At 40.0% G+C, this 16035-nt stretch overlaps 1 protein-coding gene across 4 annotated transcripts in view; it reads left to right on the forward strand.

Annotated features, from left to right (window-relative positions):
• Nucleotides 1–16035, forward strand: part of EPB41L5 (erythrocyte membrane protein band 4.1 like 5) — a 57995-nt gene that overhangs the window by 31030 nt on the left and 10930 nt on the right. For all 4 annotated transcript variants that reach the window (XM_064661323.1, XM_064661322.1, XM_064661325.1 and 1 more), the window contains exons 16-18: nucleotides 341–456; nucleotides 10970–11136; nucleotides 11647–11741. In XM_064661323.1, the coding sequence (XP_064517393.1) occupies nucleotides 341–456; nucleotides 10970–11136; nucleotides 11647–11741 (378 nt within the window). The remainder of the gene's footprint in view (nucleotides 1–340; nucleotides 457–10969; nucleotides 11137–11646; nucleotides 11742–16035) is intronic.

A 16035-nucleotide genomic window follows, 5' to 3' on the forward strand; every position in this document is an offset into this window, starting at 1 on the left:
TGCTTCAAATGGCAGCCCAAAGGCATGCAACACAAAGGTGCCAGTCATTATTAAAAAGTTTCCTACAGAAGGAAAGCATTACTGCATGAACTTAAAAAGGACACAGCAGGCCAGAGCTCTTTATCAGAATCTTTGAGCAGCCTTGGATTCCCTATGATCCCAGTACTGTGTGCAGTACTGGAAAAGACTGGGCATAGGTATCCAGTGCTATGGAAGTAAGGGAAGACAATGGCCTTGCTTTAGTTTCATGCATAAGGAGTGGTGATCTGTTTTGTTCTCTTTAGCATGTCATCATGTCATTAATTGCATATAATAACTTGTTTATATTCTGTCTCCAAAGAGCTGGAATGCAAAACCAAACCTACCTGTTGTAACAGCGGTTCCTTCCACCCCAGTCTTAGTGGAAATAGAAAACCTCCCAAGGAGCCCAGGAGCCAGCCAGCAAGACAAGAAGTGGTATGTTCTGCTTTGCTGGGAAGTGGATTTTGTTTGCTTATGCATGATTCAAGTAGCTATTCCTTTATCTGTACTTAAGTAAGCTGCTCTCCTTGTATCTTTATGTAAGTTGACAATCAAGTTAGTGATCATGCTGCTGATTTTTTCCTATGAATTATGTGTGGCTTAGTCACTGCCAACCAAAAGAAAATTTCTTCACGGGCTGAAGTAGCATTTTCAAGTCTTGGAGAGAGCTATGTCCTTCTCGTTTACCACAGTATCCTTTGTAACCTTTTGCTTGGTATCATGGGCCCAAGGGCTTCCCTTGATTCTTAGGATAATACAGAATCTTGTAAACTGGTATCTTTGTGAATCACTTTTGAACCTTTTGAAGTGGGTGACTTTTGTCATGATCTTGGGAAGAATGGGAGCTTGAGGAAAATGACACAAGCTGAAGATAAGAGCTTTGATTTCATGTAATCAGAGTATTTGTTTTATGGATTGGACGCATCTCAAAACGAGGATGATTTGTTTGAAGATAGATAAATGTACATATAATTTAACTTTTCTTAAATTAATTCTATATTACAAAGCTATTTTCAAATCAAAACTGACATATATCAACCCAATTCTTGTGCACATGTCATCTTAACTTCTTCAGCTTCTTGTGCCTTCAGAGGCAATATGGCTTATCCTAGAAGGATCATTCTGGCTTTTGCCAGACTCCTCAGGAGCAGTAACAGTGGAATGGAGTGACACAAAAGCTCTTATCCCAAGCAGTTTCAACCCTCAAGAGAAAAAGTCTTTCTGCCATTGTCAGGCATATGAACCTGCTTTGCTTCAGTATCTCTAAAAGGAAGATGATACCTGTTTCTAACAGTACGATGACAGATGTTTTTTAATTTCATAAACCGTATTCATTTAAAGACTTTTCATACTACTGATTTGGGATGATAAGGGGGATGGTAATTCTGCTTTGAGTTGCATTTTATTGAAATTTCAATCAGAACATATGATCAATGCTGTTTTTCTTTCTTTTGCCCTTGATTTATCTAGTATCTGAACTCTGTGCTTGTCTATGGTGGGATCCTGTTGATCGCTCGATTCCTTCCGTGGTGGTGGGTGAAAGGTGGTGGTCTCTTTATTCTTCAGCATTCTCAATATGGTTTTATTTTTGTTCTTTTGGCCTAATTGCAAGATGAGTGCTAGAAACCTGTATTTCCTTTGGTGGAGATGTTTGACTCTTGCTCCAAGCAGCTCTCCTTGGATATCTGACTGGTGCTACTGTTCCTGCTCGTATTTGCAAGGCTGCTGTTGCTTATTGAAATCTCACTGCTTTTGTTCTGAAGCAGAGAGGGCTATATAGCCAATCTGTTTCAGTTTTGGGTTTGGTATGCCTGTTTTAGGATTAAGAACTTAAGCCTGTCTGTCATAACATCGTCAAGGCGTCTAAGCTTATATGCCAGCTGCTGCAGGATGTAGCCTTTGTATAGAAGAGTGGGAGTGAATGTGAAATACACCTGCATGTAACCCAAACCAGCGTGTTGTAAAGAAGACAAGCTTCTTGGCAATTGATGCATTTTAATTGAGAGTGCAGTGCTTGTACTGCGAATGTGTTGTGGTGTCTTTGAGCCATATAATTATTATTGAAAGTGGTTGTCTTCTGGTTTTAGTGTATCCACTGGAAACAGTACTGCCTGTAATAAAGGGCAAATCCAGCTGTAGGAAGAAGACAACAGTTTGGAGATGAGTCAGCAATTGAGCTACATTTTGGTTGCCTAGATGGGAAGTGGGATTAGGTTAATATAATTGCCAGAACATACGTATTTATTGCCGGGGGCTGTGACTTGGCTATTGCACCTGCAAGGGTGTCTCGGTGCTGCTAACAAGATTTCCTTCCAACTGCTACTGTCTTTAATTGGCCTGTTTCTGCATGAATTACCTTTGCTTTCTGTCAGAAAAATAGTCTTCTTTTAGAGAGAGCTTGCCAAGGATTGTTGAGAACACCAAAATCTTCTGGACTGTGGATTTGGTAGATAGTTGGATTGAAGGAGTTTAGAAGTAAGGTCCCGACCTCATGAGTTTCCGTGCTCTGCTTGGCAGATGCCTGTACTGGCTACCTTGCAGCTTAGATCCGTCCTAATGTCAATGTTTCCTTTAATTTAAAATGTTAATGCTGCAGCTGCCAACAGCAATTGTGCCAGATTGTAGAAAGTACTTTGCCAGATAGGAAGGATTTTAGTGTGGGATTTTTTGTTGTTTGTTTGTTTGTTTTTTTTAACTTTGCTCCATTCCTGTAAAATTGTCAGTACAGGAAAGCTGTACTGGTCTGCAGGATCTGAAAGTGTTCTGGAATATTAGCTGCAAGTCTGGGAAGCCTAAAACATGAACTGTGTCGTTCTAAGTTTAGTCTTTTTCCAAGAAGCTCTTTCTGTGCCAAGATAGGACAGGAGACAAAAGTTTTTTATTTTCATCCTTATTGTGGAATAAGTAGGGGATTTTTTTCTTTTTTTCTTTTTTTTTCTTTTTTTTCTTTTTTTTTTTCTTTGCTTGCTGTTGGATGTAGCTTTCCTTTAATTGCATACATGAAAGAGATGGGAAAAAAATGTAACAAACTGTTGAGGATTGGAGCCCTCAGTATGTACAGGTCACTCCCTTGGCATATTTCACAAAAACCAAAATTTTGAATTTACCCATGGGTGACCTTTATATAAAACCTGTCTCTTTTCTAAAGGAGGACTATCCCTGAACATTAATCATTTACCACTGCTGAGAATCCTGCATGCTTTCCTGCTTCCCTGCCTTAACACTGTGATCTTCCAGCTCCTGCTCTGGCTGCTTGGCTGTTCTGGAACATGAGAAGGTGGAATTTGAGCTGAAGGCTGTCTGACCCCTCTATGTGAACAGCAACAATCATTTCACTTTGTTTAGATTTGGCTCATTAAGTAGAGTCTTCTACATTAAGCTGAAGGAATACCTTCGTTTTAGGAATGTCCTTGCTTCAATAGTTTATGAAGTGCTTTCTTCCAAGCACTTTTTTGATACCTGACTGTACCTTCACATCAACCGCTCCTAAAACGTACCAGTGAAGGATCCTAGTGCTACACAGACAACAGATAACATCTGTTATCTGTTCATCTGATCATCGCCTGTTTTTTAAGTATTTTAAAATTCAGCTGTTTCAGTAAATTGCTTATCCTTGCTGCTTTGGAGATCCTTGTGCCTAAAGCCTTTCAGTTTTCTAGCTAAGGGCTCCTGCATAAAAATATTTTTCAAAACACTGTTTAAAGTGGTGAGTGTTCTCCCTTGCTCTTTTTTCTAGCTTTTGGAGGACCTTATTCCAACTATGGTATAGACTAGCCATAACTGTGCATGGCATTTCTGTGGGTTTGATTTTAGTAATTCAAAATTTAAAATTTACAAACCATTATGCCTTCATATGCAAAATTAGAAAGCAAGATCTTAGTTTGTATTGTGACCTTTTGTAAAATGGTCCTTTTCCAACTAAATTTTTTACGCTAATCCAAGTCATAGCTGCAGTCAACTTCTTCAGTAGTATTAGTCCCTTAGTCACCTAAATTGTGAATTCTTTGTGTTTGCTCTACTGTTTTTTCCTGCATAGTAATGCTCATTTTTCTGAGTTTCTATTTTCTTCTCCTTTTCTTTTTGAAACTTGCATTAGAATCTGCATTTTCCAGTGACTTTGAAAACTGATATTGCTTACAGATGTTGGTTTCAGCTGTACATTTAGACCTGCCACTTAAACTTGTTTTCTGCAAACAAAGCATGCTGTATACTTGGCAGGCCTGTTCCTCCGTTGCGTTATTTCCTCCCATCTGTAAAATGCTCACAGCTCTTACTCAGTTTTGTGAAGCACTTTGAAATATAACGCACTTTTCATTTGGTAAGTGTAGGCAATGTATACATGAGAGAGCTTAACTTGTCATTTCAGAATTGTGCAAAAATGTGCATGATACTGTGCAGAAAAGGGGTTTATTTGGCAGTGTCCTCACATACACGTACATCGCACGCCTCTTCCTTCAGCGTTTACCTCCCAGCAATGCCCTCCTTCCTCATCTTTTCGCATCGATCTCCTTATCTTTTCCTTTGCCTTACTTTTCCACCCTCTTCCTCCTCCGTGCCCGTTTACTAATTGTGCCCCCTCCCACTCCCCAACACTCCAGGCCCTTTGACGCTGCCGACCGGTGTCTCCGTGGTGGAAGCGCGTGGGACATGTGGGCCCCGCCGAGGACCCGCGGCGCGGACGGACAGTGCCCCGCGTTCGTCCACGAGCGCAATGCGAAGAACGCGGGAATGCACAGCAGTGCTGGTGCCTATGCTGTCCAAACCACCATGACCAGCCTCTGAGATGTGGGCCTTGCTGGAGCTTGGGACTGCTTCCCAGCAGAGCCTGAGAAATTGCCCCTTAAGCTGTCTCTGAGATAAGAACAACGGACCCAAAGCTGACTGTAGCGGGGGAGAAAAGCTTTATGACAAAGGCTCTGCATATTGTGCTGTTGGTATTTAGTCTTCAAAGAAAAAAGAACATATAGACCAGAAGCCACACGTCACTCTTACATTAAAAACAATATATATCTATTTATATCTAGATAGATCTTTTAAATTATGTTAAGGTTTTCCTTAAGATTGAAAGATTTACTTTTTTTTTTAGCTGGGTTTATCTTTGAAAGCCATGCAGGAAGTCACATTTGTTATAAAACTACACATGAAACTAGTGGGTTACAACGTGGTTTCAAAAATCTAAGAGAAATAGAGGATGTAACTGCCCCTCCTTTTGAACCATGGTCACATGAAAATATCTAGGTACATGGTTGATCTGAAAACTAACCTTTCTTTTTTCAGTAAGACCTCTTCTGAAACATATTGTTTGGAAATGAAATAGAATTATTTTCATTTTTTTAAGAATAAAATGATCAGAATTCCCAAAAAGGCAAAGAGTAATTATCTTTTTTTTTTCTTTTTAAAATATTTTCTTTTTTGCTGCTGTGCTTCAGTTGAAAAGAAACAAATATTTCCTGACAGACACCAGTTCAACCATATGATTCACGGGGTTAATTTTTAAGTCAGAGGTTAAGACTCCAGCTTCATGGCTCGTTGGTGTTCTTGGGGGCCTTTAACTACATGAAGAACAGACCTTTACCTTTGAACACACTGTGTTTTCATGTGTTTTCTGAAGTTAGCTTCTTTTAAATTGCAATATTCTTTACCTGTTTTAAAGAAAAAAAAAGATGAAAAGCTGTAATAGAGGGCTTTTAAAATTCATTTATATTTAGGTTTTAGGATAAAGAAGGTGCTTGAATGATTTTCAGATTCTTTCACTATGTTTCAAATTGCCACAGAGCCCAAAAATATTGTTTCCAGATATTCAGCCCAGAAGAACCAAGAAAGTAAGTGTCAGCCAAGACATAACTTAATATTGCCTGAGATACTTTGTCTCCTCACTCCTGCATCTGACAGGGGGAAGGAGATTGCTAATGAAAAGTCTATTTTATGACTCTGCTTAAAAAAAAAAGGATGTGCAAGCTGTATATTAAAGATCTGTGAGATCTACCAAGGTGATAGGAGCAATCTGTTGTGTTATTTTTAGGTTTAGATTATGCATGGTGGATGTTGTAAACTTCTGGAGTGAAGCAAACCCATGTGTTCCTTTATTATTTATAAAGTTGCATAAGAATATGCAAATGAAAACGGGTGTTTTAACTTAACAATATCATAAAATGTCTCTGTAGTTGAGGGAGAAAAAGCCATTAATTTGAATGGAGGAATTTGGGATACTTTTGTATTTAAAATGCAAGAACACTGTTGCAATAACAAGTCACTGTTTTATTGCAGTTTTAAGTTTAGATGTGCTTTTGTAGAGGTCGGGCCACTGCAAGTAGTGGCTGACTCCTCGGGTATCAGAGAAGTTTTGTGAGGCTGTCAAAGAATTAAAGAGTAGTGGAGGCTGGAAGGTGCCTCTGGAGATAATTAGTCCACCCCCATGCTAAGAGCAGGTTTGAGTAGAGCAGGTTGCTCAAGGTCCACGCCAGCCAGGTTTTGAGTATCTACGAGGATGGAGACTTCACACCTGCTATGAGAGATGTGTTTCACCAGCCTTACAGGAAGAAAAGTTGGGGTTTTTTTTTGCGTTTAAGTGGAGTTTCCTGTATTTCAGTTTGTGCCCATTGCCTCTTGTCCTTTCTTTGGGCTTCCTTGAGAAGAGTTTGACTGTTGTCTTTACTCCCTCCATCAGGTTTTTATAAACATTGGTGAGATCCTCCTGAGCTTTCTTTTCCCCAGGCTGAGCAACTCCAGCTTTCTCAACCTCTCCTGTCTCAAATGCTCCAGCCCCTTTGTTATCTTCATGGCCCTTTGCTGCACTCCCTCCAGTAATTCCATGTTTCTCTTGTCCTGGGAAGCCCAGAGCTGGGCACAGCACTCCAGGGTGTCTCTCCAGTGCTGAGCAGAGGGCTGGTGACCCTCCTGATGGTCATGGACTGCCCTGGAATTAACTGTAAGTTCGGTAATTAAAGCTGTGACACAGGTTTTTGTAGTAGATTTTTTGCATGACAGATTCAGCCCTGGTTGCCTAAAATCCATCTGCCTTTAGGATTAAATTGTTTCAGTGTGGTGTACCTTGCGTGCTTTTGCCACGTGGCTGTGAATCTTGCATATAACCTGAGGGTAGATTTTCCTCTGTGCTGGGCTTATTTTGATGTGCCTTCATTGACTTAAGGAGAATTACTATCTTAGTATCCATTAGGGTGAGTGACAGCTCTCAGAAGCAGATGCTCATCCCAACAGCACCAAGCTGCATTTTTACAGGGACAGGTCACATGCTCTAGGAATTGCAATGAGGAAGCACAGAGATGTCTTTCTAAACAGGGCGGTAGTAAAATTTTTTTTGCTTTGCTTAGTATCCCTGAATGTTCTGCAGCCAGCACCTTTTCCCAAGGTGCTGGCTGCAGAAAAGGTTCAACCTTTGCTGTAGTTGTTGACTTGCACATATTGCGCTATGTCAGTATTCAGAATTATCTTAAAACAAATGGAAGACAGCAGAAGTCTTGAAATGTGGGACTTGCTTGATTAGAATGTGTATGAGCTGTCTCTGTTTGTCTGATCTTACATCCCCAGGATTTTTCCTTTTGCTTTCTACACTTTAATGGAAAAGGAAGCTCTTTTTTTTTCCTGAATATTTTGCATTTTTATTTAGGAAAAAAAATCTCTTCTTACCTTCAGGTACAACATTGGATGCAACAAAATTAAGAAAATTAACAAAGAACTTCATACTGCTGTACTACCTTGCAGAGTCTGTGTCAGAGACTATTCTGTGTCACTACCAGTTTGAAAAAATAAAGGAGCTTGCATGGTACACCGTGCTGTTTGCAATTAGATTGTTTGTAAGAGAATTACCTCTTTTGTAGCAGACTCAGTTACTGTATTTTGAAGATTGTATTTCATAAACTAGCATGAAGTATGGTTTTGCTTTTCAACTAGGAAATTAAAACCTCGCCAGTTGTAATTGACAGCTTTCTCAGTCACATTATGCATTGAGTGCTGTGTGGTACATACTAATATCAATATATTTGTCAGGAAAAAAGAAGAGAGAATGCAGTAGCTACTCCCCTAACTGTGTGAAATCCCTAAGCATATAATGACTTCTGTGTGATTTATTACTGGGTTAAACCTTTCCATGTACTACAAGTCTTCATTATTCCTATATGCATAATTATTTATGTGGCATGAACTCCTGGTATCTTTTATCAGCATTTCTACTCAGAGTATTTCTTAAAATATGCTGGTAGAAGTTGATTCTGGAGACACAAAGCCTGCCACTTACTGCTGTGCAAAGTTCAAAATATCCCCTTGTACGTGGGTAAATACGGGAACGTGGAAAGCTAGTGCCCTTTTCATTGTTGAGAAGGGCAAGCTGACTGTTTCCTACTTTTCCTGGGCAGCCTTTGATTGGTGGGACAGTTCATCAGTGTGTTTGTAAGAGATGTCAGAAATTCTGTGTAGTGATGCAAGTAGTATCTTGTGCTTTTTATTTCCCTAGTTTGGCTGTTTATGAAGCCAGCATGGCAGTCCTCCTGCAGGTGCTCTGAAGAGGGTGAAGAGTCTGGGTGGCCTCAAATGATTTGATGCTGTTTGGAGAGCTTGTCTTTTGTGCCTGCAAATTCCAGTGGCTGAGAGTCTCCCTAGTATGACTTTCCTCTTGTTGACTGTGTATCTCAGGGTAGCTGAGTAGGTGTTTCAGTGGGTCTCTGAAGGCAAGATGGGGTCAATTCCTACTTGAATCTTGGCCTTTGAGGCTTCCTTGAGTCCACCTAAAATTCATTTAGTTTCCCTGAGGCCCTGCCATGATGCAGGGGTGAAGCTGCAGGGTCCTCACCCTGTTTGTCCTTGCTACCTCAGCCAGTTCTCCATCCCATGGCACAAATGGCAATAAGTTGTTATCCAAACTTTGGTCACCTCAGTGTAAGCAGCTTTTGGAACACACTAAACACTGAGTGTGCTATTTGAATATGTTGTCACATTTTAAGACTGCCCTGATCTGTAGCAGGCAAGTTCTTGAATCAGCTCTCTTGTCTGTCTAGTAAATATTACTGCAGTTGTCATGGGGAGGAAAAGGCTAGTGTAATTATCCTAGCAGTTTTCTAATTAAGATAAATTTCATTTTTCACTCATTTTCTGTCCACTGTGCTACAATGCTAAGGAAATAATTAGAAGACTTAAGCACAAAGAAGTGTTACTGATGCTCTACATCACCTCTCTGATGTAGAGTTCATGGGAACTTATTCCAAGTTTCTTCAACACATAGTGTCAGCACCTCTCTGTGCTGCAGACAAAATCTGAACTTTCTATAATGGTTGTCATATTAAACAACTGGGAGGCTATTTGCAGAAAACTCTAAGAAAATAGGAAGAAAATTGTTGTCTTCATGTGAAGATTAGAAAACTCTCATACATCATCATCCTCTGATAGTAAGGTATGGGATTCAGTCTCACTTCCTTTGTTGCCTTAGTTGGAAAAGCATCTACTCCTGTCTGTTACTTCTAACAAAAATCTCTGTATCCATCATTCCCCCTTTGCAAGACTATCTACTGCTTCCCCATTAGTGGTGCAGAGAGGCTGCACAGTAGGTTGAAAAGTTTCCTGTTATTTGCTTTGCTAGTACCTTCTTATTCCACTGCTTTAAGAGAATCAAGCAAGTGACCTCAGTTTGCCTCTCAGCAATTAATTGTCTTAAGATGATTCGTACATTATTAGCACTAAAACGGTGATATCCTGTAATCTGTTTCAGAGGTATATATTTAACATAGGAAGGATTCTTTTGGGTGCTTGTGCTGGAGGGGGAGAGTTTTTTTCCTGGAGCCTCTAGTGACAACAGGGCACTGCTTCCAGATTCCAGGGGCTGGAGAGAGGCATGGGGCATTAAACTGGTAGTGGTAAGGGAGAAACTGGTCTAAACTGCCCAGTAGGAAGCGTCTCTTGTCTGTGCTTAAGGGTAAGTTCTGTTGTGGATACTTGCTTGGTGTCATTGTTCTCATATTAGGGACTTTCAAAAGTGATAGATTTTTCTTCTTAAACTAATATTGCAACCAAACTGATTGTAAGGGTAATTGTAGACTAAAATGGGCAATAATCAAGGTGCAGTTATGTGCACAGGCCGTGTCTGATTAACCCTCTTGTTCTGCAGCAGTTGTTCCTGTGTTTGTTAGTTTGCTGTTAGGAGAGTTGCTCCCAAACTTGGAAGAGATGTATGAGATTCCTGAATGCTTGCACAACATAAGCATCATAATATAATTTTTATTTTTATAATTGTTTTTCTTTGTTCCTTGTAAGTACAGCTCGTAGGGCAAAATAAAAAGGAGACGTTTCCATCAGAAGGCAAAGGAGGTGAAACAAGTGATCCTTACAGGGTACAGCATACGTGCTGTGGTTCACTTAAAATATTGTGACTGCTAAAGTTTCATTCACGTCTCTACCTAAGCTAACAAAACTGAAACTAGTTATAGGTATGCCTGACCATAACAGCATCAATGCAGACCTGTGCAGTGCACCCTTCTGCCCTCTGTTCTGCTTGCAAGTGTTGGGTGAAGTGCTGCACAAACAACTTTTTTGATACCAACTTCCCCCCCTGTCACTTTTTTTCATGTAAAAATCCTAAAGGGTACCTTGAGTTTGTTAGGAAAACTTGAAATGTTTGTTCCAAAAAGTGTATTTAATGGTTTAAAAAATTCCCTTCTTCTCACTTCACTTTTTCCACTGTGGTGTGATGATGCAGCAGGCAACACAGACCTGTTCTTTTATGAAGTCACTTACAGAGACATAAAATGTTCCCTTTGTCATGTTTTTTAAGCTCACTGAGAGCCAATGTCTGTTTAGTTACCTGAAATACTTTTTACAGAATGTATCTGGTTAGCAGAAGACAGCTTGAAAAAAGAGATTGCATGTGTCAAAGCTTTTTCTTGTTACAGGAAGAGTGGTAACATGATTCTGCCTATCTCTGCCCATCTTTCTGCCTTTGCAGCATCCCTCTTGTTGATTTGCTAGACAGCACAGAGCTGCCAGAAACTTGTGTTGATGATGCCATAGGCCGTCCGGTTGTTGGCTTGGCAACAGGAGATTCAGAAGAGGCTGTTAGTTGCCCTCATCCTGGCACGAAGGAAACTGCTGCTGAAAAAGCAGACTCTGATCGTAAGCAAATTTACAGATTTTTTCACATTATGGTGTGTGGGGTCAAAGTTAAATAGTTAGGTTGCTATGAGAGTGTTTCCGTACAAAAATGCAGAACTGTTTTAGAAGCTCCCTTAGGTTATATGCATAAGGACAGTTTTACCCACCTCTGGGACAACAAAGCTTATTTACAAGGACAGAGGTACACAGGAGAAGTCAGATCTTTGTTGGATCTACTTTAGCCGCAAATACAGTGAAGTGCAGCCATAAAAGCAATTAAGTCTGTGTGCTTGCTCATTCCCTGTTGGGTAGATGAACTCGCAGGAGTGCAGAGCACTGTGATTAGGTACACACACTCTGTAGGATTGAAGCTTGCACTGAAGCCTGAGCAAGTAGGCAGATTCTCCCATCCCTGTGCTTTTTTGCAAACTTCAAACCCATGTAATTAGTATTCAGGAAGAATGCAAGTTACAAGGCAAATAACTCCACAATAACATCAGGAAGATGATTTTTTTTTCCTATCTTTTTCAGCATTTGAAGACACATTCCTAAAACTGAAACAGCTGGAGACAGAGCGCAGCAGCCCTGTGCCAACCGAGCGTCCCAACGTAAACATAAACATACAGGTACTTGGGCTTCATTCCCCCTGGCACAGTCACTGAGTTTTGTTCAGATGATTCTGAAAAGTCTTCCACTTGCCTTGGTCTGTTTGCAGAATTTTTAAGAATATGAGTGAGTAATATTGGGGGGTAGTAAAGGAAATGCAGCTGCTTTATTATATATAAACCTATGTGTGACAGGGCGGTGAGATAAAGATAGGGGCAGAGGTGCATGTATGCAGATTGCAGCCTGGTGAAATTTTCTGAAATCAATGGGAGTAAAAGGCATAAATGCTTGAAATGTTTCTCAGTTGTCTTTATCTGTAGGTTACTATGTGTATGGTGTTGTGTAGTCTACCCTCGTTTTGGAAGGGGTGTGCTGCTTTCCTGGCATTTTTCTGTTGCCCTAGGTAACCCTCCCAGAAGGTTTTTTTGAGATGTTGGTTTGAGTCAAGTTTGCTGATGATCCATCCGTCCTGTTAAGTAACCAGTTTGTACCTGCTCTCTGAAGTAGGTGTTAGTGCTCTCTGTGTTTACATAGAGGAGTGATGTGGTTTGATTAAATGCTCTCAGATCCTTCTGAGCAAGTCAGGCTGCACTTTCACAGGCAGCTGAGCCAAAGTACAAGCTTCAGTGCCCTGAATGAGGTGAAGGCACTCTTCTCCCTCCCTCCCTTCCTCCCTCCTCTTTGTTCTTCCTTCCCCAGCCTCTCTCTGGGGAGGAAAACATGCAGGAATCACTGCATGTTTCAGTAAGCAAATGTAGCCTACGAAATGGCAAACAATATTTTTTTAGCTGCCTTTGTTTTGAAGTTTTTTTTAAGGTGTTAGATTTCATTAGGTTTTTGATTTGGTTTTTTTTAAGTTGGTAAATAGTGAAGTAAAATAGGTTCATAGAAGGGGTCAAAGGAATGCCAGAGCCATAGTGAAAATAAGTAGTGTTGCTAGAAGGGATGGAGAGGACAGGATCCTCCTTTACAACAGCAGTGAACTTTGATAGGTTTACTGGTTATCAGACAAGTGCACCCATACAGGATATTCTTCTGGGATTTTTAATGAGCTTTAAAAAATTATGGAAATTATATTTCCTTTACTCTGCTTTCCCTGATGTTAAAGCTTTAGATGCTTTATCGTGTTTTGGGCAAGCAGAGAGAGTAAAACACCTGGCACTGTTATCTCTCTTTGGGCTATCCTCCCTTCCAGGGAAGCCTGAGGATTTATCTAACTTTCAGTGAAGCAGCAGTGATTTTTCTTGCTCCTTCAAGAGTAAAAGGAACCAGGTGCCAAGAGAGATGTTTAGCAGTATGTGTTTGAGCTAAGCCCATTCCCAAGCACTTGTTCTCCACCTTGGTGTGAGAGAAGGCTGCTGTGGGTGGTGCTGCAGGCTCTTTGGCTCATGTCCCCTTTAAGGACTGCTGTCAGGGATGCCTTGTGCACCTCTCTGCCTGGTGAGTGCATTACAAAGATTACCAGGTCTGTAAGAAGATTAGTCAGTAGCCTGTAGGTCCTGTTATGCTGAAACACCACTTCAGCATAAACTAAAGCAAATGAACACAGCTTATTTAGGAATATTTTGGCCTGCTGAGCTCTGCTTTAGTTCAGAGAGAGAGGGAAAAAATGCTTAATTGGTTAATTGGAGAGAACAGAGCAAAAATGTCTCAATGGTTTTTAAATTGTGGCTGATATAGAATAAGCAAGCTAAGATGCCTGTAATGAGCTAATCTAACAAACAGCTGCCAATTCAGTATAGTCACAGTTATCCAGCTGCTGTCATATGAGGTGCTGAGTAACTTTAGAGGTTACAGATACTGGGGTGGTAGTAACCTGATTAGAGAGCAAGAACATTTGCATAACAGGGAATTACATGAGGTATGGATCAGCAGTATGCCAATGTGGTTCTTTCACTGGGTAAAAGAGACTTCAGCTTTCAAGAAGGAAGTGCAAATTGTATTAAGAAAATATAAGAGTAGATCATCAGTGTTTTTTCTAGGGTAGAGGAGATTGAATAAAATTTTTCAGACTGTGATGTAGCTGACCAAGAGGTCATTTGAGAGTGGTTGTTTAAAAAAGATAGACACAAATTAGATACTCTCCACATACTTTAAATTCTCTGTGTTTCAAATTGCAAAGACATGTGGGTTACAGTAGCACCAAATGAGCACACCCTTCAGAGAGGAAGGTTAATGGCTTGGAAACGAGTCCTCAAAAGAGTGACCTAAGAATAACAATTAAAACCACTTTGCTTCCTGACTTTGAAGGCTGCTTTAGAAAAAACTATAAATTTCCACTTATGATGTTTGTTACAAATTGTACCTATTGACTCTTCTCCTGTACTTACTTTTATTCTTAATCTGTTAGTAAAAGAGGTGTTTGTGCTATCCTCTTCAGACTGAACTGCATGGGACTGCAATATAGCCACTAAAGCCTTGCAATAAACTTCGATTCTGGAGCTTGCTGTTACTTCAGAGGAATGCAGTGTTCTCTCTGAAAGTGTGTGGTTACAAATTTCAGCATATTTCGTCTCCCTCGAAGTTTACCAGTGCATAAGATACTAACTTATGTAAAAACAGTTACAGAACGTAAGAGGTTTGGTAAAATGCATTGGGGGAAAGCATTATCTTTCTGCTTATGAAGGCAAAGCTGTATCCTGAACTTCATGACACTCATATGCCAATGAAGTACTGATTTAAACCTTGTAAATGAAAAATCTTTAACTGTCTTCTATCAGGGGTCAGAGGTAGCCTGATAGTCATCTTTATGTAATTCTGTATTTGTAGTCATTCAATCTTGATTGATTCCTTTGATAGGGAAATATTTATCTAGCTATCCCTCTTCTTCTAGGGAGAAAGAGAAATCTTTCCAGAATGAGAACTGGGAAGGGGGGAATGAATAGCTTCATTCTTCACTGCTGCTCACTGCCAAAATCTGTTGGGATGGAAGAATGCGACTTTGTCCTTTCCCAGCTTTCACCAGTGCAGTGACCAGATCTGACAAAAGAGAGCAAATAGTTTTAAGTACACCAATGCACTGCTTTCATCAGCTTCTGAAGTGAAATGAACAATAAAAGGTTCACCCTGTTTGCCCGTGTTCGAAGTCTGCTCCAGGGTCAGAAATGCAAGAACACGAGTGTTTGCTTTTTCTGAATTTGTTGTGATCTGTAAACACATGGAAGTTGCTCCAAAACATGCCTGTATTAGACTTCATCTTCCTGCATAAAGTGATTTTCACTGGCACTAGGAACACTGCTCAAAAGCAGAAAGTATTGGGATCGCATGCCTTGCTGCTGCCTTTAATCATTCCTTACCTTTTTACATCGCTGCCTGGCTCCCTATTTTGATTTGGAGAATGTAATTTGTCTAGTCCATGGAAACAACAAACATATGTAACAAGCTAGAATAATGACAGACCCCAACAGCTTTCTTGTTTTGTGTGAACACCTGAAGTGTCTTGTCATTTAGACATCTTGAGGCTTTATCAGTTGATGGATGCTTTTCCCTGTAGCTACATGCTTTTTCAGGCACAAAATAGAAAGGCTTGAGAAAAATGGATCATTAATATTGATGCAAATATTTCTGTAGTGGTATGAAATTTATACTCAATTACATTAAAATATTTTGTAATAGTACTAAACTTTTCAAAAGTAGAGAATCTAATTGTTAATAGACTGGAGTGACCTAATGAAATTGGTTGTTCAGGTGGAGAAAGCTGAGAGGAAGTTAAACGACAAAATGGTGCTTCAGGCGCTCAGTTAAAATGATGAAATTTACTGTATTAGTGGAATAATGCACTTGAAATTCTGTGCAGGAACTGTTACTTACAGCGTCTGGTTCAGTGAGGTCCCATGTAGGGATTGAAGCATTATCACAGTTGGTTACTGTGACTGTACAAATAATAATTTGGTTGTAGTTATTCCAGACTTTTGGCAATTCCAGCAGCTTCTCTAAAATAAAAACACTTAAATGTTTAATAATTGTTAATCTTCATAAATTATGTGAATGCATCTCTTAATATCTGCCAGCAGTAATCATCATCAGCAGTGGGTTGTTGGTCCTCATACGTTTTTATGTTGACAGTGACCCTTGAATATTTTGCGAAGTTCATTGCTGACTGGGGTCAAAATTTTAAAACGAATTTTCCTTTGGATAATCTTATAAGATCCTATTTGGATATTCTGAAATGTGATTTAGAGGGAGACAAGAAAAGGAAATGCTTTTCCCCTCTCTAGAGACCAAATACCTACAAGTTCTCACCAGTGTTTCCATTGAATGAAAAAAAGCTGAAAGTGGATGGAGAGCTGTGGGGGGACAGGTATTCAAATTTTT

The sequence above is a fragment of the Pseudopipra pipra genome, chromosome 7 (genome assembly GCF_036250125.1).
Source record: "Pseudopipra pipra isolate bDixPip1 chromosome 7, bDixPip1.hap1, whole genome shotgun sequence".
Lineage (NCBI taxonomy): Eukaryota > Metazoa > Chordata > Aves > Passeriformes > Pipridae > Pseudopipra > Pseudopipra pipra.